The sequence below is a fragment of the Salvia hispanica genome, chromosome 1 (assembly GCF_023119035.1).
Source record: "Salvia hispanica cultivar TCC Black 2014 chromosome 1, UniMelb_Shisp_WGS_1.0, whole genome shotgun sequence".
NCBI classification, from domain to species: Eukaryota; Viridiplantae; Streptophyta; class Magnoliopsida; order Lamiales; family Lamiaceae; genus Salvia; species Salvia hispanica.
The window spans coordinates 33,452,131-33,478,001 of NC_062965.1; the positions used below are offsets into that span (position 1 = coordinate 33,452,131).

General features: G+C 37.2%; 5 protein-coding genes and 1 long non-coding RNA gene across 7 annotated transcripts; 5 read left to right on the forward strand and 1 right to left on the reverse strand.

The window, feature by feature from the left end:
• Positions 1-3,717: 3,717 nt before the first annotated feature.
• Positions 3,718-7,352, forward strand: LOC125201099 (protein ALTERED PHOSPHATE STARVATION RESPONSE 1-like). Of its 2 annotated transcripts, none has more exons than XM_048099024.1 (4): positions 3,718-4,796; positions 4,962-5,056; positions 5,727-5,950; positions 6,154-7,352. In XM_048099024.1, exons 1-4 carry the CDS (start codon positions 3,794-3,796, stop codon positions 6,857-6,859), a joined length of 2,028 nt encoding a protein of 675 aa, XP_047954981.1. In that variant the 5' UTR covers positions 3,718-3,793; the 3' UTR covers positions 6,860-7,352. The 2 variants fall into 2 exon arrangements, with proteins under 2 accessions (XP_047954981.1, XP_047954980.1); XM_048099023.1 differs by having other exon boundaries at positions 3,719-4,796; positions 4,884-5,056.
• A 697-nt stretch (positions 7,353-8,049) lies between these two features.
• On the forward strand, positions 8,050-8,910 carry LOC125194816. Its single transcript, XM_048093037.1, has one exon. The coding sequence runs from the start codon at positions 8,050-8,052 to the stop codon at positions 8,908-8,910; it is 861 nt and encodes a 286-aa protein (XP_047948994.1).
• A 3,845-nt stretch (positions 8,911-12,755) lies between these two features.
• On the forward strand, positions 12,756-17,491 carry LOC125194824. The gene is made up of 2 exons (XM_048093043.1): positions 12,756-13,592; positions 16,738-17,491. Exons 1-2 carry the CDS (start codon positions 12,775-12,777, stop codon positions 17,489-17,491), a joined length of 1,572 nt encoding a protein of 523 aa, XP_047949000.1. The 5' UTR covers positions 12,756-12,774.
• Positions 17,492-19,372: 1,881 nt separating this feature from the next.
• On the reverse strand, positions 19,373-24,724 carry LOC125216032. The gene is made up of 2 exons (XR_007175333.1): positions 23,211-24,724; positions 19,373-20,028 (listed from the first exon to the last, which is right to left on the reverse strand). It is a non-coding gene; the product is annotated as an uncharacterized LOC125216032 (long non-coding RNA).
• On the forward strand, positions 19,608-20,568 carry LOC125216012 (auxin-responsive protein SAUR68-like). Its single transcript, XM_048117615.1, has 2 exons — positions 19,608-20,027; positions 20,185-20,568. Exon 1 carries the CDS (start codon positions 19,608-19,610, stop codon positions 20,022-20,024), a length of 417 nt encoding a protein of 138 aa, XP_047973572.1. The 3' UTR covers positions 20,025-20,027; positions 20,185-20,568.
• On the forward strand, positions 21,754-22,671 carry LOC125216003 (dehydrin COR410-like). Its single transcript, XM_048117603.1, has 2 exons — positions 21,754-22,106; positions 22,184-22,671. The coding sequence occupies exons 1-2, from the start codon at positions 21,915-21,917 to the stop codon at positions 22,514-22,516; spliced, it is 525 nt and encodes a 174-aa protein (XP_047973560.1). The 5' UTR covers positions 21,754-21,914; the 3' UTR covers positions 22,517-22,671.
• Positions 24,725-25,871: the final 1,147 nt, after the last annotated feature.

The following is a 25,871-nucleotide window of genomic DNA, read 5'->3' on the forward strand; positions in this document are numbered from 1 at the left end:
TAATTCAATTTCTTTAAGTTCTTATTGTTTCGAATGTTATAGTTGAACCTTGATAACAAAATCATACTTTATGTTTCTAACTAATCTATTTAATACCTATATTATTTTCTTCTTTTTTTCTTATATAAAATATTAGAGTTTTAAGCTTCATTCAGTATATCATTAAATAAATTAAAAATGAATAACAACAACAACAACAACAGTAATAATAATAATTGACTTTATAGTTTTTATTTTAAGAATTTTGTAATTTTTATTATACTACTTCTTTCCTTTCCAAAATATTAATTTATTTAAATTTTTTATTTTTAGAACATTGCAATCGAACTTCGATCAAATAAATAATTACAAGGTATTTTCTCTTTTGCTTTATAAATAATTGAGTTATTAGCTCAATTCACTATATCATGAAATAAAATTAAGAAAATATGTATAATATATTAATTCTAATTGGGTGTAGGTTTTTTTATATCATACTTACTATTCTAAATTATTCAATTTAGAAATTTTAATTTATTCAAATTTTAAATTTTTGGAAAATTATTGTCGAACCTTAGTCAAAATAAATATAATACTAATTAAATTTATTGTTTTAATTTTAAGTATTTTATAATATTAGTACTCTAGTTTGATTTTTGAGTATTTATTCTCATGTTATTCCTATGTAAAATATATAATATACTCTATTGAATTAATTTCACCGTTAGCTTTATTAGTCTTTATTATAGAAATTAGATCACCCCCTAATGATCATGCATTCATGCTAATTGATTTTATCCAAAAATAGCGTTTGGTTATATTTGTCCACATATAAAATATAATTATGGCATAGAGACATAAGGGTATTATGTCATGGAGACATTATGTCTCTAAATCACTACTCTTTTAAAATTTAATGCCTTATATACTTTTACATTATTGTTTCGAGGCGTTTATTAAGGGCTTATTACAACCTTGAATTGGTTCTATCCAAACCACTGCGATGCACACTGGCCATCTTAAATAAATAGTTAAATCTAATCAAAATGTGAAATACATCCTAATTAAGTAATGATGAATTACAAACTGTGAATGTATGTCTCGTACGGACGGCTACGCCAGAACTGGGAATTATATGAACAGCAATTGAATCACTCAAGCCTTAGCTTTAATGCTATCCTTACGAACATTATGATCAAATAATAAAAAATTAAAAAGCAGAAAAGTATTGTGGATATAATGCACTTTATTGAACTTTCTCAAATTCCTAAAAGAACATTATGATTAGAAATGTGAGAATGGTGGGGGAACTAAAATACTCACTACTTTACTTCTTGGATATTCTCAACCCCATTCATCTCACTTTATCCCCATGGAATTACAAACTTACCCTTCACAAATTATTTATACTACTCACTCCGTCACAAAAGTATGTATTTTGATGGAATATAGATTTTAATGCATAATTAATAAAGTAAGAAAACTATCAATTAAAAAAATAATAAAATATTGTTAGTGAATAATGAGTCTCACTTTATCATAGAATAAATAACTCAATATTAGAAAATGTATACTCTTGTGGGATAGACGGCAAAATACGTACTTTTGTGGGCCAGAGAGAGAAGTATTATTCTCCTAATTGAACCGATTTTTATTTTAATAAATTAATGTACGTGTTCATTTTTCTTTTCTTTTTTCACACTGTAATTCATCATTCTCAACTCACTTTCCTGCCTATCTGTCGTGTCCATTTTTATCTGAAATAAAAATGAATTTACTCATATATACTTAGAGATTGCAAATCATACTTTATTTTCTTTACTATTTTATCTCATGCCTTTGCTTCAGTAGAGAGTTCATTACTGAAGGACCCAAAAGCTATCTGCCAATTAACCATTGTCGAATATTTGAAAAAAGATTATTAATTTTAAACAAATAAACATTGAAACTATTTTTAAAAGATTTGAGTTGGTGATCTTGTGTCATAAATAAAATTTATGCTGCTTCCAGCCCCTACTTGATTCTGCTGTCTTAATTGTGACAGATTGCAGGAATCCTCAACTTTAATGCTATGCAATTCAACTAAAAATGAAATGCTAATTATGCTCCTCTTCTTTCATTTTACATTCTTTTTTATTCAAATTCTATCTAACGTTTTATATCTAGGTTAAATATCTTTCTCAGCAACTTCCAACCTAATCATTAAGATTTTTGAAACACATGAAAACCACATTTCCTATCCTGATCGATTGATCATGAAAATACTCTGGTTCTTTTTTTCGAATTCAAGAAAATTGATGCTTTTCATGTTAGGCATGATCACTCTTAATAATTTGTGAATTGATTCTTGGCAAAAGCAAAATGTCATAATTTCATGAACTTTTCCAGTGATGGGATATCCGGATGTAAAAAAGCAGATTGGATGATTGAATTCAATTTCGAAATAATGTCGACAATGATTTTACTGTGGATACACTTATAAAATTATCAAAATTTAATCATGAACATTTTTCTCCTTTTGGAATTCAAACTTCTGAACTAACTCTTCAAATGTAGAACTTCATTTTATAACTTTAATTACTACTGAATATCTTTGCGATATCGTGTTAGATAGAAAAAAGATTCAACCTTTATATAGTGGGAGATAAGGTGTCCTTTTTTCGTTCTTTTTGAACGACTTTAAAAATATTGATTTATCTTAAATTATTGTATTCTTCATACTTATCTATTTCCATCTACTGATAAAATATAGTATAATCAATTGGAATCCTATCGAAAAGTATAGTGCAGTAGATACTATTTAAATCACTTATCAGTGCGTAATTTTTTGTTCCTTATGACGACTTTAAAATATTAATTTTACTAGGACATACTTAAATATAGTTTTTTTCTTATATATAAGCAACTAATAATTTTTTTCTTTTCATCCCATACATTTGATAAATTCGCTGCTCCTCGACGATGTGATAAATCTTACACATCATATTTAGATATTTAATCTTAAAAATACTCACTATTCCAAAAGGGGACATAAACCTTATAAAATTATCTTTTTTATTTTGGATTCAAACTATCTCATATTAAAAAATTAGAAAATATAAAAATATTCTATAATTGTAATGCCTACTCCATTGATATGAGATATTTAAAAAGTGAATTGAAAGGCGTGAATGATAAACCTTTATGTTAGAATGAATAGGTCTTCAAATTGTTCATTTGAAATAGAAGCTTTCTTATTGAATGATAAAGATTGACTCATTCCATATTAGAAATAATCACAGAAAATCCATTGTTAATATGGATTCCTATTTTTCAATGATAGTATTCCGCAATCATCTAAAGTTAAAAAGTCAAGAGACTGAACGCCGAATAAGTTAGAATCGAGTCTTCTTTTCGTACTATTACAGTCTACAGATATGACAGTAATGGTCAAAATCGGATGATGCCCTTATAACAAAATCGAGACCACATCGGAGAACGTGCAATCACAAAGAGTAAACTCTATGTTTATGGCACCAAATTAGTTGACGCGTAATAAAATGAACGAGGAAATGGCATAATTAACGAGTAAACGTATGTATGCCAAAATTGTAATTGTATGCAAATGATATCGATCGTGGACGTATATTTAAGTCAAAGGCTATCACTAGGCCCCACACAGAATCAGCATCAGCCATCCGACGACACTCTCATCGCTGGCAAAGCCCATAAAAACAAACATACAAAAAGAAAAAGAAAGATTCCTCTCCTCTCCTCCCTTTTTCTACCCATCCACCATGCTGCTTTACCCAATTCCCACTCCCACTCTCTGCTGATGGGCTGCGCCACCTCCAAGCTCGACGATTCTCCGGCGGTGGCCTTGTGCCGCGACCGCTGCGCCTCCCTCGACGAGGCCGTGCGCCAGCGCTTCGCCTTCGCCGAGGCCCACGCCGCCTATCTCCAGTCACTCGACGCCGTCGGCATCTCTCTCCGCCGCTTCTTCAACCATGATCTCCTCCTCCTCCCCCCTTCCCGCCCCTCTTCGCCGCTCCTCAACCTCCCCCCTCGGAGAAAGGGGTCCGATTCCGGCGAGCATCTCCGCTTCAACTCCGACTCCGACGATGATAAATCCGAGCCTTTGCACCATCTTGACACCACGCTTCCGGGTTATGAGAATCTCAGTTTCAGTCTCAGCGGCGGTGGATATATGAATGTGAATTATATGAAAAATCAAACGACGCCGTCGGTGGCGCATACGCAGATTCCGATGAGCGCGGAAACTATGCATATTGGTTATGCTAATGATGGCAATCAGGATTTCAACGGCTACTCGAATCATGGCGGCAGCGGAGGTGGATTTTTTGGTGATTCTTCCACGGCTTCGAAAGCGCCGCCGTCGCCGCCGAGAAGTTCGACGTGGGATTTTCTGAACCCTTTTGACACTGTTGAGAAGTTCTATCCCACTTACCCCTTGAGCCACGATTCCAGATCAGTGAGGGAGGAAGAGGGAATACCGGATTTGGAAGAGGATGATGACGATGATGAAGATGTTGATGTGATGAAGGCAGTTCATGGAGATCAGAATAGTGGAAGAAACAGTTCATCCAAGGCGCCGCAAGAGCAAAATGATTCCAATTCAAAGAAAAGCGTCGACAAGAGTGAAGTTATTGGTGAGAAGAGCTCCAAAAATGGTAATGAATTGAAGCCTCGCGGTGGGTTCAAGGATGATTTGGAAGTCTTGAAAGAGATTCATCTTCAGTTTGAGCGTGCTTCGGAGTGTGGAAAGGATCTCTCTGGCTTTCTTGAGGTGGGGAAACTCCCTTACAAACAGAAACATGGTAAGCGATCTTGTTTTGATTTACCTTTGTTAATTTAGAAATGTTTTTTTTCAATGATTGATTCATCATTTATGATTGTGATTGCAGTTTCTTCAAAGATACTGCATTTAACTGCAGTCTCTTTCCAGCCTTCGCCGTCTCATGATGGCGATTCTGTTCTGTTAGACGCAGTCGAAGATGTGGAACTCAAGTCTAAAAGCCTTTCTTCCGTTTTGCATAAACTTCATCTGTGGGAGAAGAAACTGTACGAAGAAGTGAAGGTACACTTATTGATTTCTCCATTTATTTCATGTCCTAGTTTGACAGCTTCTTGCTCTTTACCTTGCTACAACATTCTGCGCTTTTGAACCTTTTTGGCAGTTGTAATTTGATACTCCATTTGTTACTATTATGCTAGCTGGCTAAATCTAAGGTGGTCCTAAAGATTCTATTTATTGTTATGTTTCTTTCATATATCAACACAAAATTTAATTTCTCATCTATAACTTCGGATGCAATGCACAGAGCGTTGGAGTACCTCGTATAATTGCTAGCTACTTGATGCACGACCGATGCTGTCTGAGTACTTATTGCAGTTCGTATCTTCTGTCGTACAAGAACTAAAATCTTAGAGCTGCATGATTTTTTGCCATTATTGAAATTATTTGTTGAACTCAATTTTCAATGTGTTCCACACGGCTAAAATCTTAGAGCTGCAAGGGCCTTTAAGTATACAGTAACTTCTTCTAAAACTAGTTTTCTTCTTGCTTGCTCTGCATTTGTTGTATTCAATTCTGTGGAATATATTTCAAGACTTCCAAATATAGATAAAACTTGCTTTAAAAATGTTTCTTAGTCACATTCATGATCTTTCTTTGTGTTCATGCGAGAGGGTTATATTGTAGTATCAATAATGTTTTGAGTATAGCTGATCTTTTAATCCTCTTTCAGGTTGAGGAGAAAATGAGAGTTGACCACGAACGGAAGTCCAAAAAGATGAAGCATATGGATGTAAGAGGCTCTGAGTCACACAAAGTGGAGGCAACCAGAACTTTGGTTAGGAGTCTATCAACGAAAATCAAAGTGGCAATTCAGGTGGTTGATAAGATCTCAATGAGGATAAATAGGTTGAGAGATGAGGAGTTGTGGCCACAGCTGCATGACTTCATTCAAGGGTATCTATATTCAAATGCCATATTTGCATACTTGTTGGATATCTCTTTCTATCTTATAGTAACAAATTTATGTTTACTTCTTTCCTATTTATACATTTATTTGGCAGCAAAATGGTTAGGTACTGACATAATATCAAAATACAAGTACATTCTGTTCTGATAAAGTTTATGTGATGTAACTCCAAATTTTATCTCTATTGTAGGTTAACTAGAATGTGGAAGTCCATGCTCGAATGCCACAACAATCAGTGTCAAGCGATTGGAGAAGCCAAACGTTTAGACACCATCACGTCCCAACAGCACTTCACGGATGCTCAATTTGAAGCCACGCGCCAGCTTCAGCACGATCTTGTCAATTGGACTCTGTGGTTCTCTCGTTGGATTGGCTCACTAAAGGGTTATGTCCGAACGCTGAATAACTGGCTCATGAAATGTCTGCTCTACATACCGGAAGAGACCCCAGACGGGATAGTGCCATTCTCTCCCGGTAGGATGGGTGCCCCTGCAGTGTTTGTTGTGTGTAACCAGTGGTCACAGTCACTGGACAGAATTTCTGAGAAGGAAGTGGTGGATTCTATGCGAGAGTTTGCATCGAACGTGCTGCAGGTGTGGGACAGGGACAAGGCGGAGATGCGCCAAAAGATGGTGGCGGATAAAGATGAGAGGAAACTCAAGAGCCTTGAGAAGGAGGACCAGAAGATACACAGGGAGATTCAGTCATTAGAGAGAAAGATGGCGCTGATCCCCACTGACACACGCGTTGTCTATCAGAGCGAGACCACTAAAGGAGGGAGTCTGCAGGCAAGTCTACGACACGTTCTTGAGGCCATGGGAAAGTATACTGGTAACTCTTTGAGAGTATACGAGGAGCTCTTGCAACGTGTCGAGGAACACAAACAAGCTTCATAGTGTAGATGAAATGAGGCATTTCATCTCTAGTGTCAAATTAGCAATGAAGATTAGGTTGTTACTTTTGACTGGAGAAGTGGAATCCTTTAATGTTTGAGAGAACTCAAAATATGCTTCAGTCATAAATCCAAGATATCGTCTGATAATGGCGTTGGTCGTGGACAGAGTGAGCTCGTAGGTGCAGATCATGCAGGCGGATCGGAGTGTAAATGTAAACATTGCTGTGGAGATTAGTGTGTAATCAATTTTGGTTTCTGCATCACCATCATTTTCACCGCATGTCACTGGGGAATAAGGATGCATGCTGAAGACAGTCATGTTTAGTAATGTTATATTTGAAGTTGTGTATAGCAAGTCTTTTTTCTTGATCTGCAGCAATTGTGAATCGGTGATGAAAGCAAAGAAAGGAACATATGCGCAATTAAAACGTGTATATGGCGTATAGGGGATGCATGTCCAAACTCTTAGTAGTAATTTATATTTTGAGAGAGAAGAAGTGCATAATTATTAAGCAATATGAGATCCATTTGCCGTACTTAGTAGTAGTACTTGTAAACTTGGTACGGTACCTTTCCATCTGCCTCCGTCCCATAATCCATTCCACCTCACGCACATACGCAAACTGAGGCTAGCACCATCCATGGTCGAACCGCTGCTCTCCCGAGATTTTGAAGAAATAGAGAATAAATCATTTGAATGAATATTTGGATTTGGATTTGGATCTTAATTATATTATGGTATGTGATTTCTATTAGTAATGAATTAAGTCAGGTAGTATAGAGTTAAAATGCCCATTTATACTTTAATTAAAAAGAGTAGTTTAAAATTTTATCATGAATTATATAAAATCCAAAAAATTACAGACGAAGTAGATAGAAAAAATATCCAAAATTTAGGTGATAAGCCATTCTTCATCTTAAAAATGACACAAAATTAGCAGTAGAATGTACGTACAGCCAAGTATTAAATACTACTAGTACCTTCCTGAGTTGTTGGCTTGTTTAATTGTGAACACCAAAAACAAAACACTAGAGTCGACCTTTCTTGGAACACCCAAACAGTCGGTGGCTCGACGTGGCAGACAATATCCCACCTCGCAATCACCACTGCAACTTCAAAAAATCCTCACTGTCCCCCTCCCATTATAACCAACAATTTCCTTTCCCCTCCAAACACACACAATAAACAGCATGATGATGATCTCCACTCCTAAAATCCTTGGCCACACTCGCTCCTCCAGCCTCCCCTCTCGATCCCATTCCCACCCTCTCATCCCCCAATTCAACCACCACCTCCAAACCCTCCACCCCGACTCCACCTCCCTGCTCTCCATCTCCCAAAACCTAACCACCCTCCACTCCCTCTACAACTGCCTCGACGACTTGCTCCTCCTCCACCACACCCACCAGCTCTTCTCCCGCGATTCCCACCACAAATGGGTCCACCAAGTCCTCGACGGCTACCTCGCCCTCGTCGACGCCTGCGCCACCGCCAAAGACATCCTCTCCCACGCCAGGGACCACCTCCTCCACCTCCACTCCTTCCTCCGCCGCAGACGAGACTCTGATCATCTCATCGCCTCCAGAAAAACAGCCAAGAAGATGATCCACAAGACCCTCAGACGCATCACCTCCTTGAAGCATAAACCCTCCGTTTTAGCTCTGGCAGATAAAGATGCTGAAGCCATCGCTGTGATAAGCATGTTGAAGGAGACCGAGGCCGCCACTCTCGACCTCATCGAGTCGTTGCTGTGCAGCGTCTCGGGCGCCAGGAGCTCATCAAGCGGATGGTCTCTCGTGTCGAGGCTGATTGGCTCGAAAAGATGCTCGGGACAAGATGATCATGACCACAAACATAGGCTAGAGTTTAGTGAGCTGGATGCTGCCTTGGAGAAGCTTGTGAGATTGGATGGGACGGTGCAGGTTGATGAGCTTGGGATGCAGTTGAGAGAGATGGAGGAGAGCCTTGATGTTGTAGAAGACAAAGTCGAGGGTTTGTTTAAGCGTTTGGTCAGAACCAGAGTTTCACTACTCAACATGCACAGCAATTAGGGAAATGATTGAATATTTGTAATGTATAGTCACTAATCATTGTAGACTTGGTGTATTCTGCTTGTAATTAAACATGTTTATGCAGAATTACATTTATGTCGCATCAGTTTTGTATACATGTTTGCTGCCAGTACTTGATTTTGTTTTGGTTGATCATGAGTATAAGCTGAACCAACAGAGCCATTTTGCCACCATCCGTCCAATAGAAATAGACCATTTGGAGATAGTACATGTTTTAATGCGTAATTGATATAGTAAGAGAGAAAGAGAATAAGACAAGGTAATTAAAATAGTGTAGTGGATGATAGGGCTCATAAATAATAAAGTAAAAGAGAAGGAGAAAATGTTTCGTACATGTATATTGACTATTTATATGGGACGGACGAAAAAAAATATTCAACCTATTTCTACGGGACGGATGAATTCTATCTTGATTTCTTTTATGAATGATATTGGTAAAGGATCGATATAAAAGACTGAGGTTCTAAAACGAGCGTAACTGTTTTTAGGCCTATAAATAAAATTCTAATTCATCGGCTAGTTACTTATAGTCTCATTTTGACTCGACGCGAATTTTAATAAATTGTTTGGCTTTTGTGAAGGAAATGGAAAAAAATGGTGAAATGTGGGTCCCACTTTTCTATATTAGTTTTATAATAATAAAATATAAGTATAACGATTTAGTTAAATGCATATTCAATTTCCTAAAATGAAAAAAAAAAAGTAAATGAGACTTTAAATCGCGAAATGACAAAATGAGATGGTTTTTCACGGACGAGAATACGTTGTTCTGGTATATTGGGTGACTTTGATTTCATATGGAGTATTTGGACTTCAAATCATTTTCAACATGTAGTATTTATCTGTGTCAATATGTCCGGACCGCTGAATTTTTATTCATGTTAACGAGACATAAGTTTGAAGCTGTACACGGGTTGGGCAAACTTCATTATTTATTGGAGGTTGGCATTAAATTTGCATGTTCTAAGTGATGGAAACATATATGATCCAGAGTGAGCAATAATTTGTGAATTAAGTTTGCACACCACACCACCACACGAGGGTTTTTACATAGTTTAACGATAGCAGAGCTGTCGAGATTCCAGTTGCCTCTATGAACAAGACAATCACTGACCATATCATTAAGGAGATTTATTTCAATGTAAACCCACGCTTTCAGAATTGTGGCAATAATGCACAAGAAATTTGTCTTTTCTGCTAATCGACAATTTCAGTCCATTCGTGTGGGTCGTGATGTGGATTCAGATCCTACCAGCTTATATTTTTTGAGATACACTCAGATTTTGAAGAATAATTAAATATGCGTTTTCTGCAAATTAATAGACGTGACGTGCCTAATAATGTCATGCCACTCGTGCAACGCGCACTTGCATGTGAAGTTATATGCTTAGGAAACTATTAAAGTAAAGTGGTATTGACGCACAACTTTCCCATTTTTAAAAGGAGTTTCTTGCACCAGTAAAAATGCACACTTTAACTTGTTCCGGGCAGGGGTTTCCGTGTGCACGCGTCCCTTCTTTCAACAAGATTTATAGTTTCCCACTTTTTGCAACCAATATTGCTAAGTAGGAGTGGCAAGAGAGGGGCCGAACCACAAAGACCATGGACCTACTCGAGATTGATTCTATGACACGGGGTTAGTTAGCTATCACGCTTTGAGCATTGGAGTATGGATCTAAACACTAGAGTGGGAAACTTAAACTTTAAAGCATGAGAACAGAAATTGGAGCTTAAACTAAACTAAGGGAGCATGAAATGAAATGTAATCTCAGCGTCGGAGTTGTCAATTCCTCCGCCGAGACTACAAAGCTAAGCTAAAATGATCTAAACATCTAAACTACCAATTGCGAAAAGCATCCAAGAAACACGAATAAATAAATCATCAACATGAAAGTAAATCAAAGCAGCAGTAAAGAAAGCAAGGATCCAACATCGGAGTCGTCAAATCTTCTGCCGGAGCCATTAAATCTAACTAGAAAGCATGGTATGAAGGAACTTCTAAAATGAAGGCGTCAATTCCATCGTCGAATCAACCAACACACTGTGAACTGCACTAAAGCATTGAAAACATAAAATTAAACCAAAGCTTCATAAAAACTGAAAATAAACCGAGATCCAACGGCAGAGTCATCAATTCCTCCGATGAACTCGGGATCTAACTACAGCATCTCGAAAGCAATAAATAAAGCAAGGATCCAACATCGGAGTCGTCAATTCCTCTGCTGAAACCATTTAAATCAAACTAGAAAGCAAGGTGGTGAAGGAGCTTCTAAAATGGAGGCGTCAATTCCACCGTTGAAACGACCAACACACTGTAAATTTGAACTAAAACATTGAAGACATGAAATTAAATGTAAACAGAAAATGAAATAACCAAAGCTTCAATAAATTGGAAATAAGCAAGGTCCAACGCCAGAGTCGTCAATTCCTTCGCTGAACCCATTAAATTTAACTACAAAGCGAGGTGGTGAATGAGCTTCTAAAATGGAGGAGTCAATTTCACCGTCGAAGCGACCAACACCATGTAAATCTACACTAGAGTCTTGAAAACATAGAATGAAAAATAATCTCGACGTCGGAGTCGTCAATTCCTCCGTCGGGGCTACGAAGTTAAGCTAAACTAAACTAAACTAAGCTAAGCTAAGAGAGCTTCCTACCTAAACTACCGTAGCGTTAAGCGCTCCTTTATTGTAGAAATTTCTATTTATAGAGCGGTTTCAATCTTCAACCCTAAGGTAACTTCTCGTCTGATTTGACCATTTTATCCTTGCAGTAATTTAGGCTGACCCATCAGATATGTCTTCATGTGGTGGCCTGATCAGCTCATGTCTTCATGTGTTGGCTTGATCAGCTCATGTCTTCATGTGTTGGCTTGATTCAACACATGCCTTCATATGGTGGCTTGATCAGCTTGTGTCTTCACTTGATCAACTTGTTGGCCGCCTGGTATTGTCAATTCACCTTCGCCCACTTGATCAACTTGCACCATCTGCTTGATCCAGCTTGATCAACTTAGCATGGCTGCCTAGCATTGTCATCCCATCTAGGCTCTCTTGATCAGCTTGTCTCCAACTGATCAATTTGTCCTTATATTTGGCCATTTTTTGCTCCTTTTCCGAATTGATCAAGTTAATCCTACACTTGCCGTTTTTTTCATTTTATAGCCCCTGCACATTCAAATTCACCACTTTTTCGTACATTATCAATCCGATTAGTGTATAATATCACCCAAAACCAATGCATGAAACGGGCCTTATCGGTGCTGAATAAAAAAAGACAAAAATTCTATACCCTTAAGGAATAGAGTTGTCTTTTTGTTTCCAATTAGTAATAGGATTTTTGTTGCCTATATAGGCCTTATTGTTAGTTTTAATGTTAAATTTTGGAGAATTTAATAAACGAGTGGTGTTTATGTATTGATAAATGGTTTCGTTTCCCTTTAATGTTTGATCATTCTCGAGAGCCGAGGCATGAATGTACTCAACACTAGAGCCCTGATTCAACTGTAGCTTCTTATGCATCTTCTTTCACTTCATTTAGAGGAGTTAAACAACAACGGCAGCTCATTCATGTTAGCTGTCAGAATTATAATGCAATAATTTCTTCACAGACAACAAATGGCACTCGTGCGCGTGTGCTGTGCTTGCTAATAATGTGGATCACCCAAATTAATTTATTACTTAAAAATTGTTCAAATAGCCCTCTTGTCTCAACGCTTGGAAACATTGCACAAACCGCGCCACATTACTCGTCAATCCAGATCACCATCACATTCCCCCTCTCCACCACTATATATACAACACACTCTTCTCCCCCTTCTACATCATCAAAAACAAAAACAAAATGGCACTCTCACCTTTGAGATCAAAGTTCCTCCACCACAACCGCTCTCTTAGTTTACCTTCCAAATCATCATCATCATCCTCTCATCTTGATGTCAACATCTCCGGCTTCGAGGCCTCCTGTTCCTCACTGTCATCAATAGAGAGCAGCATCAAAGGCCTCAAAAACTTGTACACCTCCATCGACGATTTGCTTCTGCTTCCTCACATCCAACAAATCATCTCCCGCGCCGAATGGATTCACCAAGTGTTGGATGGCTACATCAGGCTCTTGGATGCCTCCTCCACAGCCAGAGATCTCATCTCAAGCACGAAGCAGCACGTGCAAGAGCTGCTCTCTGCGCTGCGGAGGAAGGATGCTGATGGCATCCGCTGCTATCTCAGCTCCACAAAGAAGTCAAAGAAGATCATCCAGAAATCTCTGAAGAGTTTCAGAAGCAAGTCCATTGTTGCAACCTTGGAGAAGGGAAGCGACGCGTGGGAGCTCGTGCAGAAGCTGAGCGATGCAGAGTCGATCACCGTTGCCACTCTTGAATCTCTGCTGGCCTACTTGATTGGGGGTAGGATGCAGAGTGGGTGGTCCTTGGTGGCCAAGCTGATGCACTCCAAGAAAGAGAGCAATTACTTCCATGGTGCTAATGAGTTTGAGAAGATGGAAGCCCTCTTGCAAATCAGCTTAGAAGGTGTGCAAGTTGAGGAGGTCATGACTCTATCTAAGGAGGTGGATTCCAGCATTCAGAATCTTGAGCAAGAGCTGGAATGCTTGTTTAGACAGTTGATTAGAACCAGAGTGTTACTCCTTAACATTCTTAACCACTAGCAAATTTTGTATATTCACAATATGTATATTCAATTTACTGGAAAAAAGAAACTATAGAGATTTCATCTACGTTGACATTGCCTGAATTTCAAATCATCCAACTCAATGCTCGTTTAGGCTTTTTCTGATTATTGTGCCAATGATGAAAAACATAAGAAGGAACAGTGTAGTATATTTCAAAGGTGAGTTCATATCAAATACAATTATGAAGAATAATCAAACCTCGGTTTACAAATTGAATTGATAACAGAACAGAAAATGAAATAAAAATTTATTCAATCTTTAACCAGACACCATTCTGCATAAGTTAAAAGATTTAAGATTATGCATATATCCTACCAGGCCATATTACATTTAGTTATCTATTGAAAATTTCAGTATTAATGAATTTACCTCAATAGTTTATTAATTAGGTCGAATAACAAGCACCGTGAGAGCCATCACCATTAAGTTAACACCTCAATAATGGTTCCTTATTTATGCCCGTGGTAACACAAACATAAAATCGGAAAATATGTATGTAGGCATGATTTTGTTAAAGTTCATATCTGATGAGTGCATAGAAAAAACGTGGTGTAGTTAATTAAACTGAATGATGTAAGTAGGAAGGGTCTGAGACGGAGGAAGGAAACCACAGCAATTAAGGCCACACGAGTGGATTCTAGTAGTTTAATGAAATAGGAGCTGTCAAGATTCCAGTTGCCTGTTCAGAAAAGACAAGCAAGGTGATGAACTTCAATGCCAATGTGCGTAGAAAAGGATTAAAAAATTGGGCAGGAAATTTGTCGTTTGTGATAATCGACAAGTTGAAACCATTCGTGTGCAGCTATGCAAGATCGTGAGCTTGATGCTAATCTTATTATACAATTGTTTTATGAGATACACTTGGGATTTTTTAGTTATATGGAAAAAGTGGTTTTGTCCTACTCAACCTGCCAAATAATGTACTTCTGCATGTGAAATCATGCTAACAAAACACTACATACGTTTTAGTACTATTGTACCACAACTTTTTTCAATTCCAACTCATTTATCTTTGATATTAGCTGGCGGTGCCCATGTGGATGACATAGAATTATTACAATTTCTTCCTAGACAAGACAGAACACAAATGGCACTCGTGTGCTAACTAATACCCCTCGAAATTTTCCTCACTTAAAAACTACTATTAGGTGCAGCAACTTGGTCCAAATGGTGGGAAACATTGCACAAACATCGCCACAATAATTTCTAAATCTAGATCGTAATCACATTACCCTCTCTTTCTAATATGAGTTCATGAGTCCTTCACCCCTATAAAATCTGAGGCAACCATAACTTTCTTGCTACTCTAACACACAAAAAAATAGCATTCTCACCACTAAAATTTAAAAAAAAAATAGATTTGTCTGAATCAGTCACTATTTCCATGCTTAAATCATTGTTGTCCTCTTTGTTTGGACTAGGCAGAGTGGTGACATTCCAAGAAATGCGAAGATGCAGATTCGAATTTCAGAATAGTGTACAGGGAGAAGAGTTTATGAGGCTTTCGAAAGAGATAGACTCGACCATTTAGAATTTTATAGGAGAGCCAAAGAGCCAAAGAGATAGACACATTCTTAACAACTAGGCCTTTATGATATGGAAATTTTGTGTACATCATCTCTCTTGTACATGACAACATACTTAACTAGAAAAGAAACTACATAGTTTTCACTTTCATACAAATTGCCTGATTTGATAACAGTTGTACATGTTGCTCTGTCAACACAATGGTTATTCATACCTGATAGTCCGAACCTTAATCATCTAGGGGCATTAAGTAGGAATTTAAAAAAAATTACAATTATAGGATATTCTCACTTCCAGCAATTTCCGGCTAGCATCCGGAAATTGAGATCTTCGAGATCTTCTAAGAAATGTCGAGGAGAGGCTTGAAATGATTATACTAGTACTTAGAAAAAAATATTTCTAATAATTAGTTTTGCATATGTAATTTGTTTTTTTAATGATGCCAAATCGGCTTCTTAGTAATTTTGCACCATTATGAAAAGGTATTATGGTAATGTACAGTTTAATGCACTATAAAATTACATTCAACGTATACATTACGAGAAAGTTTAACGTTATTATTTCTGGAATCCAACATAAACTTTGATTTGGATCATCCTTTAAATTTTAATAACTTTAAATCAAAACGATATCATTTAGTCATATAAATCGTCACATTTAGTACATGTTTGGCGGTTTGGGCTACTAGTCCCCAAATTATCAAAATTACAGTGTCGCCTCATTGAAGTTAATACATGCATGCCGTGGAAAAAATGAACAATTGTGAAAATTTAACAATTAATGATTTCACATTCAAATTGTGGAAGGTGTAAGATAAACTAAAAATTCGACCAAATTTTATGATTTTATTTTCAATTTTCCTTACGTGCAAATAAAATACTATTCATCAACAATCTGCATAATCTGAAAGATAATTCAGATCCTACCACACTATTTTACAATTACTTTCTGAGATTTCCTAATGAAACATTTTTCTAATATCAGATCTTATTAGTAGTAAATTAATCATTATTGTTAATGGATGGGACAAAACTTGTCTGCAGATAATTAGTATCTCCAAGATTGTTGGCCTAATAGAAATATCCTGCAGAAAGGACAAAACTAAAAGTCAATCCATTTGTTAAAATTGCATGAAAAAAGAGAAACAAAAATCTCTAGGTTAGAATTTGAAGTTTACGTGCAAAATTTGGTACAATTATCCAACATCCGTATTAAGGTAGGAAATGGAAATCTTAAGTGAAAATATTTTTATGTAGAAGTTGAAGAAATGTAGCTCCAACGAACTGCAGAGAAGCAAGGCTGGCATTTTCTTTGTTGTTGAGGCAGAACAATAATGACTGTTTAATCATGTTTATTGTCCAATTAGTGTCTAATTATCAGTAGTTCAGCATTTCATAATCCAAGTAAGCTTAAACAACATAATTGTTTTGTGAAGGTAGGAGACAATAATGTATAGAAATTTATACAACATGTTTTCTCCTCAACTTGATTCTTGAGCAATATATAAACGAACTTCCCTTCTTGAAAACATCAAAAGCCTCATCGAATAACAGAGAAAGCTAAAATGGCCCTTCAGCATACGCGTTCTCGTAGCTTTCCTTGTGGATCACAAGAAGCTGCCATAGTCAAAGTTGATGAGAGTTTGCTCTCTGAGTCGACCCCTTCATCGTTGTCCTCTGTGGCTGACAGAATAAAGGGTCTCCAAAATCTGTACGAGAGCATCGATGATTTGCTTCTGCTGCCTCACATCCAAAGAAGCATTGCACATGAATGTCCACAGAAATGTGTGGATGAAATGATGGAGGGGTATATCATGTTGCTGGATGCTTGCGCAGCTGCTAAAGATGTCGTCTCAGTCGCAAAGAGAGACGCGCAGGAGCTTCTCTCTGGTGTGAGAAGAAGAACGCACGCAGAGGCCGCCTCCACCTATCTCTCATCAAGGAGGAAGTTGAGAAAGATGGTTCAAAAGGCCTCATTTTTGAGGAAGAAACAAAATTTGGGAAAGGGATACGAGATGAGGCCGGTGGAGAAGTTGCTGATGGATGCTAAATCAGCAACTTTAGGCATGATCAGCTCTCTCTTCTTCTACATGATGGGGACAAAGGCACACAGCAGTGGGTCTTTGGTAGCCAAGATCATGGAGTCGAAGAGAATCGAAGAAACAGAATTTACTAAGGTGGATGCTGCCCTAATGTCATTCATGCAAAATGGAGATGATGGTGTCAAATTTGATGATGTTTTGAAAAGCATGGAATGCAGCATTCAGATTGTGGAAGATGGGCTGGAATGCTTGTTCAGAAGGTTGATCAAAACAAGAGTTGTCCTCCTCAACATTCTTAGTCACTAACATCCATTTTTTGCTTGTATGAGAAAATTCATTGATTCATATAGATAGAGAAAGATATATACTTGTGTATTTCTTGCCAATTTTATAGAAAGAAGCCCAAATTACATTTTACTTCAACTTGTCTAGTTCCATAACAGTAACACAAAACGATTACAAAATAGGGTGCTGACTGGTGGTAGAGAAATAGTTCATGTTCATGTTAATAACCTCAAAATTGTGTTGAAAACATAGTTATACATTACTCAATTTTAACGTTTGTTACATAACTAAATTTATGTGCTAACATATAGAATTATGAATTATCTATTTCACTTTATAAACTCTAGCCAATAATGAATTATTAAGTCCAGCTAATAATGAAATATGAATGAAACAAAATAATAAAATTATGTTTAAACCATAAATAGATGGAATAAATCCGAACTAATCAATCATAATTAATAAAATTAATGCGTATGGCTCATAGGTAATCTTCACTAATTTTGTCTAATTCGAAGGCATTTTGGTGTTATATCCATGAGTCCATGACTATCAGTTCTTCACAAAATAGCGTTGCTTGAGCAATGAAAATAAAAGGAAAATGCTATTGGAGACAGAATAAGGAAATGTACATAGTCACTGGTGCAATTTCTGGGAGTCTTCATTAATGTCTGAAATCTTTGAGAAATAATTATACTACTATCATTACAACAACTTAGTATCTTCTAGCTAATAGATTTCTTAGGAATTTCATGGAACCTCCCATGTTGTCAGTGAAGACACAAACATGAATGATTGCATGACTTAATTTACTAATCTTAAAATTATTGTTTTTTGTTTATGTTGGTGGTCATTTTTTAAAGTAACAAGTAGCCCAAAAGGCCTAAACGTACAGATTATAAATACATTGATTGTCACATGTATGTTTGCTATCATTGAGGTGGAAATTAGAGGTAAGAGACTGTAAATGTTACCAATGTAGCCCACAAATGCTGATACGCTAATCATCAACTTTGCCTGCGGAAGTAGAGTAGAGGGGTTATAGTAGTAAATGATTTTATTCTATTTGTATATTAAGATTTGGAGTATATTTTAATTAATATTCCATCCGTTCCATAATAGTAGAGTCATTTTGCTATTTTGGTACGTTTCATAGTAGTTGAGTCATTTTCTTTTTTAGTAAAAGTCAAAACATTTCTTTTCACTTACTTTACTCTCTCTTACTTTATTCTCTCTTTATCTCTCTACATTTTTCTTTTCCTACTTTATTCTTTCTTTACTCAACTCACTTAACACAATTTTTCTTATTTTCGTGCCGAAAAGAAATGTCTGCACTACTATGGAACGGATGGAGTAATCTACTAATGAGAGGCTGTGGTATGTGGATCGATAGCTTACCCATAATTTAATACTATATCCACTAGAACAACTGCATAATGATTAATAATATTAATGATTTGAGTGACAAAAGGAAACTAGTATACTGATCAAAGCCCATAACATGAGATTTTATTTTAGAGTCTGCATGAAAATGCTAAAAAAGTAAAAATGTGCTAACTGGGAAGAAAATAAATATGGCTGCATTACATATATATAAAAACATACTTATGTTATGTGACTGAGATTGCAGTCTCCAAATATATCTCTACTAGCCCATAATTGTTTTGGGCCAATGGAGAAGATCTGGACTTTCACATTACAAATTTTGAGTTAGTGATAGTTTGATGGAAAATTTTGAAACTTAGCCCAAACAAGTCTAATGAATTACTACTATTACCTTGGCGCTGCTTCATGAATCTTCAACTCTTATCTAGTATTGCCTGATTTTGGTAGTAGTGTTAGTTTGAATTCAAACAAGGTTAGCCAATATGATAAATGCTGACTGGAGTGATTAATTTGCAGTTGTGTCTGAAGAAAATTAGCAAATTGGAAGGTAGGAACTTACTGTGCACATTTTACCTAAATACATTGGCATTAGACGTTTCTATCTAATCCAGGTCCCATGTAAACCGACGCCACATGCCTCTGAAGCCCTTGATTTTAGGCATCAACTGAAACTCTGTCTCCACCTTCCCTCGTATAAAAATCCCACTTCATCTGCACCATAATCCAACTTCCAAAACTCACGCCATCTACCATGATTACTGCCAAGAACCTCTCCAAGATGATCCACCAGTGGCACAAGCTCGCTGCTACACGCCGCAGGAGAGTCTTGCACCCAAGAAACGGCGACGTCTGCTGTGTTGCGCCATCGTCATACATGGACAAGGGCCACTTTGCAGTCTACACTGCTGACCAGAGGCGCTTTGTGGTTCCATTGGCCTATCTCAATGACCCTGTGTTCCGGCATCTGCTTGAGATGTCTGAAGAGGAGTACGGCCTGCCCTGTAACGGCCCTATTGTGTTACCTTGTGATTCGGTCTTCATGGACTACACCATCTGCCTCATCCGCAAAGGCCGCGCTGGAGATTTGCTTGAGTCCCTTGCCAGAAGCCGCTGCTCATCATCGTGCTTGCATCAATCACAGCATAACCACCACATGCTCATTCATTGATTGCCTGCAAAAGTAAACCATCAAAATTTGTGAACAAATGAGACAACATTCCAAGATCAATGAGTGGTTATGCATATGTAGCGAACCCCTGGCGTTGGATTTGTAGTTGTAATGTTTATTCATATTGTCAAGTTGATGGAAGAATCTTCATTATTCATCACCTGCATACTTCATTTATGTTTCTTCTGAATTTAGCCAATATAAACTGAATACTCAACGAGCAATGGCTTCGCCTTTGCAGTTCAAGTATATCTATCAGCTTCAATGTGTAAATCCAGAAATCTACAGGCCAAGAATTTCATGTTTGACTGAAAAAAATTAGATGATGTTTTCTGAATCTTCAAGGAGACAACCAGCTTGATCTAATGTACAGTGAGTTTCTATGTTTTCTGCCAAAAATAAAGAAAAAAATCATGAGTTCCTCTATTTTGTGGTGAGCAGTGAAGTGAGCCTGACAGTCAACCTAATCAGGCCCCTTCTGCTATCAAAACAATAACATAATGAAATGAGTCATCCTTCAAGCACACCATATATACAAAGGTGACCAACTTGCACATGGTATGAAATGAGTCATCCTACAACCAGCAGATTATATAATGTACCGGTAACCAGCTGGCATCGCAACTACTTCATCATGTCCACAATGTGGGCAAGAAGAGAAAGGTAAGATGGATGGTTAAATACAGACAAAGAGACCCTTCTCGACTCCTTAGCAACAACACATTTTTGAGTCCTTGTCTCTAACATTAATCCAGTCTTACAAGTACGGTAATAATATAAGCAAAACACCGGCATGGCCACCTCATGATCGCGAGAAGCTTGCAGTATATGAGAAATATTTTCTGTATCCTAAAACACCATACTAAGCTTCCAGGCAGGTGTGGCCACATGTTGGTGCTTGAGTATACAAAAAACAAAAGTAGCAATTCAGCTTTGGTGGTTTGAGCCACAAAATCCTGCCTGTTTGGTAGCCTCCCTAAACTGGCATGCTGGGCCTGAACTTGCCTTGTATTTGACATATGCCAAATTTCCCCACTCATTTAAGGATATTGCATCCTAATTATCATGCATCCACCACCATGAATAAGATTCACCATGTCCAGATTTTTCATTCATGTGGCTCTCACAAATTCCTGCAATCTAATAACTCAAATTTCTCAACAAAATCCACCTCTCATCTCCTTTATTTCCCCCAAACCGCACATGGCCTTGCAGCCATAAATACCAGAACTGAAAAAGGTAAAATTCAATGCTTTGTCTGCAATTGAATGTATCAGCAGACAGCAAACATGCACATTTCTCTCACACACAAATATTGATCAACATTTTGTTTCATGAATGTGTTACGTGTAAGAATGTAAAATATTCTACCCAACCATCAAATTAAAATTACCCACTTTTTCAAGTTAGGAAAATATTATTGTTTTCCTTCTTTTTGGTGCCACATATGCGCAGTGGTAACAAGTACACATTACAGACAGAAACCTCGTAGAATCCACAATTTTAAAGTATCCACTTTTTCTTGTTTGACTCAAAATATGGTCGGTAGAAAGATTCCTCTACCTGGTCACGACTACTGCATGAGAAACTGCTACTAACAATTTCATTGTAAATTATAAGAAATGGAATCTGCTTCTTTTTAAGATCCATTTCGTTGTTATTCGTCCGATAAAATTTGCAAATCCAAACCTATATTTTCGAGTTATCTTCATCCGAGGTCCGACATTAGGCATCTATATTCCAATCTCCGATGTAGTTTCTCTTATCCAACATCAAAGCACATAGTGTATACTAAATACTCCCATTTCAACTATATAAACAAACACTCGCTTACACTTTTCCACTCCCCACATTGTTTCTACTTTTGCTCAAACTACTACTTTAACCAAAATGGCAGACCAGACGAAGATCCCACAAGCCCCCACTGGAGTTCCTCTGGTGGAGACCCAAGACCACGGTTGTTTCGATTTTCTGACAAACAAGGGAGAGAAGAACACTGAAGATGTTGCAATGACAGATCCCAAAGAGGAGAAGCACACGCTCATGGATGAGCTTCGACGCACTCACAGCCAATCCAGCTGCGTATGTTTCACTACATCCTTTCATTGACAATGTGACTTTCCTAAATGCATGCATTTTGTTTTTTCTTTGTTTTTCAGTCTAGTGATGAAGAAGGCGGAGAGAGGAAGAAGAAAAAGGGGTTGAAAGAGGAGATCAAGGATATACTATCTAGCAAAAAAGAGGGAGAAGACATCGTCCCCATCCAAGAAGGAAATGCTGCTGTGGAGCAGCCCGAAGAGAAGAAGGGATTCCTGGAGAAGGTGATAGAGAAACTCCCAGGGCAGCACAAGAATGGTGACATAGAAACTCCTCCTGCTGCAACAGAGCATGAGCCGGGATGTGAGAATAACGAGAAGAAGGGCATAATAGACAAGATCAAGGAGAAGTTACCAGGACAACATAAGAAGAATGAAAATGAGGTCAAGAACTGATCCAGACAATGTACCTGTTACTAGAAACCTCCAATCCCATTTGTTTTTCTGTATTTCCTCTTCTGGCTTGTTAGTTTCCATTGTAAGTTGTTTTCCAGTTATTTGTACTCTACTTTTCTTCAGCTTTTGTGTCTTCAAATTGGGTCTTCTCTCAACAGTATCTCATGATCCAAAGCATTTTCATTTATTAAGTTATGTGATTGAAATGACAAGTTGATCATCCACTAATTTACTGATAATAAGCAATCGTACTTTAAACATGATTCACAGTATATCCCCCACCAAATCAGCAATTTCTTAAACAATAGGGTGTACCTATTGACCTCAATATAGGTGTATATTCTTATTTCTAACGTTAGATCAGCCTACAGGACCATGTCTTGTCTAGACTTGCAAAAAGGTTACTACAGATATATAATCGAAAAACAGGCATTCCCTTTCATAAATCCCTGACACATAAATCAAGCTAATAAACCTGGATGGGAACAACTCTGTCCTTATCAAAGGAGCTTCTGTTTTTGTCATCTAGTTTCACCTAATTACTGCCTTGTTACAAGGTTAGTTGATTGGTGAATTGTTTAATCCAATGTCAATTAATACTGACTCACATGAAAAATATTTAAGGTGTATAATCTGGGCAGTTTCAGTAAGTTCTGCAGTACTACAAAAATAAGAAATCAACCAGTAAACTAACCTGTGATCTTTGCTATGGCAACACATTCCTTTCTGTGAGCGTCTGCTCACCATCTACACCAAATTCGTCCCTCAACTGGTTGATGACATGCCAAGGCCTATAGTTTTTCTTGCATTCTCTGCTTGCGTTATGTTGCACTGTCAACAGACTATTGTGCCATTTCAGAACAGATAAATCAGTTCACTTCACTGTGCAGTAATTTCGCTGCTATGATAGTAGCGCTTTAAACTGAAGCAATGCTCAATATGTCTGTGTTCTTCATCAGTATCGGGAGCAATGATACTCACCCAGCGAATATGGAACAGGAGACGTGTTTTCCCTTCTTATATCATCATATTACAGGCACATCACAGTATGACCAGTCTTTCTTCCCATTAAATAATTTCTTTGGTAAAATCACTTCCCAATAAGATCAATATGATCTGTTATCATATGATACGATCCCACATCGGTTTCACACGAAAGTGTGGAATAGCATATAATAGGGAGTCAACCCTTTACCTTTGACCATGGTTTTGGGTTAAGTTAGGGCTTCCTATCTTATATGCTTATCATCATACCTTGTAGATGTGGTATAAACTGGGAGCAAGGCGATTCTCCGTCATAAATGTTCAACTGGTGGGTTGATGTCCGCATTCAAAACTGGTCCAATTCAACAAGAACAGGACCACTGGTTGCGATCCTCCATGAACGATCTTGTTCAGGCGTTCCACTCAGCACTCAACACCCTTATGCTTAATATCAGCACCCAGCTTCCAGGAATGAAGTACTCTCTCTCTTGGAAACATATATATACCAAATGACTTATAATGCCATCAATACTGCAAAATCCTAAGGTAAGAAATTAGCAACACCAAACTATAGTCTAATAAAAAAAACTGAATGCATGCACACATTACAAGAAAAGGAATTGGCTATGGCTGTAGCCGTACTACTACTCTTTTGGTTTCTTAGAATTGTTGCATAATTTCATGATGTTGAATAAACATGCTGCGGATATGGAAAGCTGAAAAGCACAAGGCTCTTGTAATTCAACAGCGCTATGCTGCCTTGACCGTCGGAATTAATTGTTCTGGGACATGTACCACCCAACACAGTTAGCCTCCTCTATAGCATCTGAAGCCATTTTATGTTCACCAATTAGTTTTGGTCTATCGGAACTCAAAAATCAGCAGACCGGCATGGATTTGTGTTTAGAGAACTGTACGAAATAAGTGAATTGACACATAAATCATGATTATGCGGTGGAGGATTGCTTACTACAACCTGAGTTTTTCAGTTTTTAATGTTTGGCTAGCTCTGATTCCACACATGGATAGTAGAAACAAATTTAAAACTGATAACTTATTCTCCATATGTGAAAACCAATACCGTAACATACAAACTTGTTGATCTATGATTTGTGTTAGCTCAAAGTTACTTGGAGCTTGTACAAATTAGAATCTCCTTAGTTGCAACTTGCAATTTAGTACCTTTATGTACCAAACAAGAATTATGTATAAAATCATATTTATGTACCATACAAGAACTGTGATACCACCTTCGAGAAACCTGTCCATCTGGCAGCTGAAGCACACTATACGGGTTACTGAGTTATTTTTCTCAACTGGAACTGGACAATAGTATTAGCAACCCCGTCGGGCTTGAACTTGTGATCAAAGAACTGAAGATCAACAGTGGAATTGTATAAAAGTAATGCAGATTATCATAGAAAATTAGAAATCACCAATGCATTCTTGTCTCAATAGTTAACAGTCAGGCATCCAGTACATTATTACGAACGCTGTTTTGAGATAGATTCAGAATGAACCAATCTAGTAAGTTGCGATGAAGTTTATAAATGGCAACCGATCTGCAGTTTGCTTTCATGTGTTCAGAAGGAACAAGTATGACAGAAGATCTGAAATCCAATCAACAAATATTAGTATTAATTAACAGAGAAAATGCAATCACTTCATTCGCCTCTCCACTATATATAAACATGTAAAGGAACCCTCACAAAAAAACTGTATGCAAGACCTAATCTTCACATCTCAGCAGAAGATGAGGAATAAGTTGCAGCGTGTGGAGAAGTCATTCAGATTTTCTTAAACAGTTTATGAAGATATATATGCAACCAAATTAGTCATACATATTAAAGTAACTGACCCTACCACTTACTATTGTAATAGGTAAACCAAGGAATCTAATTTTTAAAGAACATATGATAGATTCATGTTTTGGAGTATCCTATTGGCCTTATTATGTAAGATTGAGAATTAAAAAATGGATATCAATGATTTAACAAGGAAGTAGCTGTAAGTTACCTGGCTATGTAAAACACGATTCGCCGCTAGTATATTCTGAAAAGAGCTTTCACCATCTCAATTTTGGGGATATCCCTGTTACAGGTTTGGAGATATTCTTGTTTTCAACGTTAAATGAGGTAGAACCCATGGCACAATCTCGTCTATTTACCAGTGGTCATTAGTAACTACTATAATATATACCAATAACATTAATCTTTTCGGTCATAGAATTGGAGATCAACACAAACTTAAGCTACTATAATCAGTAACCAGCAATTTTGTCCTTATCAGAGACCAAATCCCATTATATCATTTGTTTTATCATCAATACTCTGTTGCTCTATTTGTAGCCATTTCACTTGTTATAAAGCAC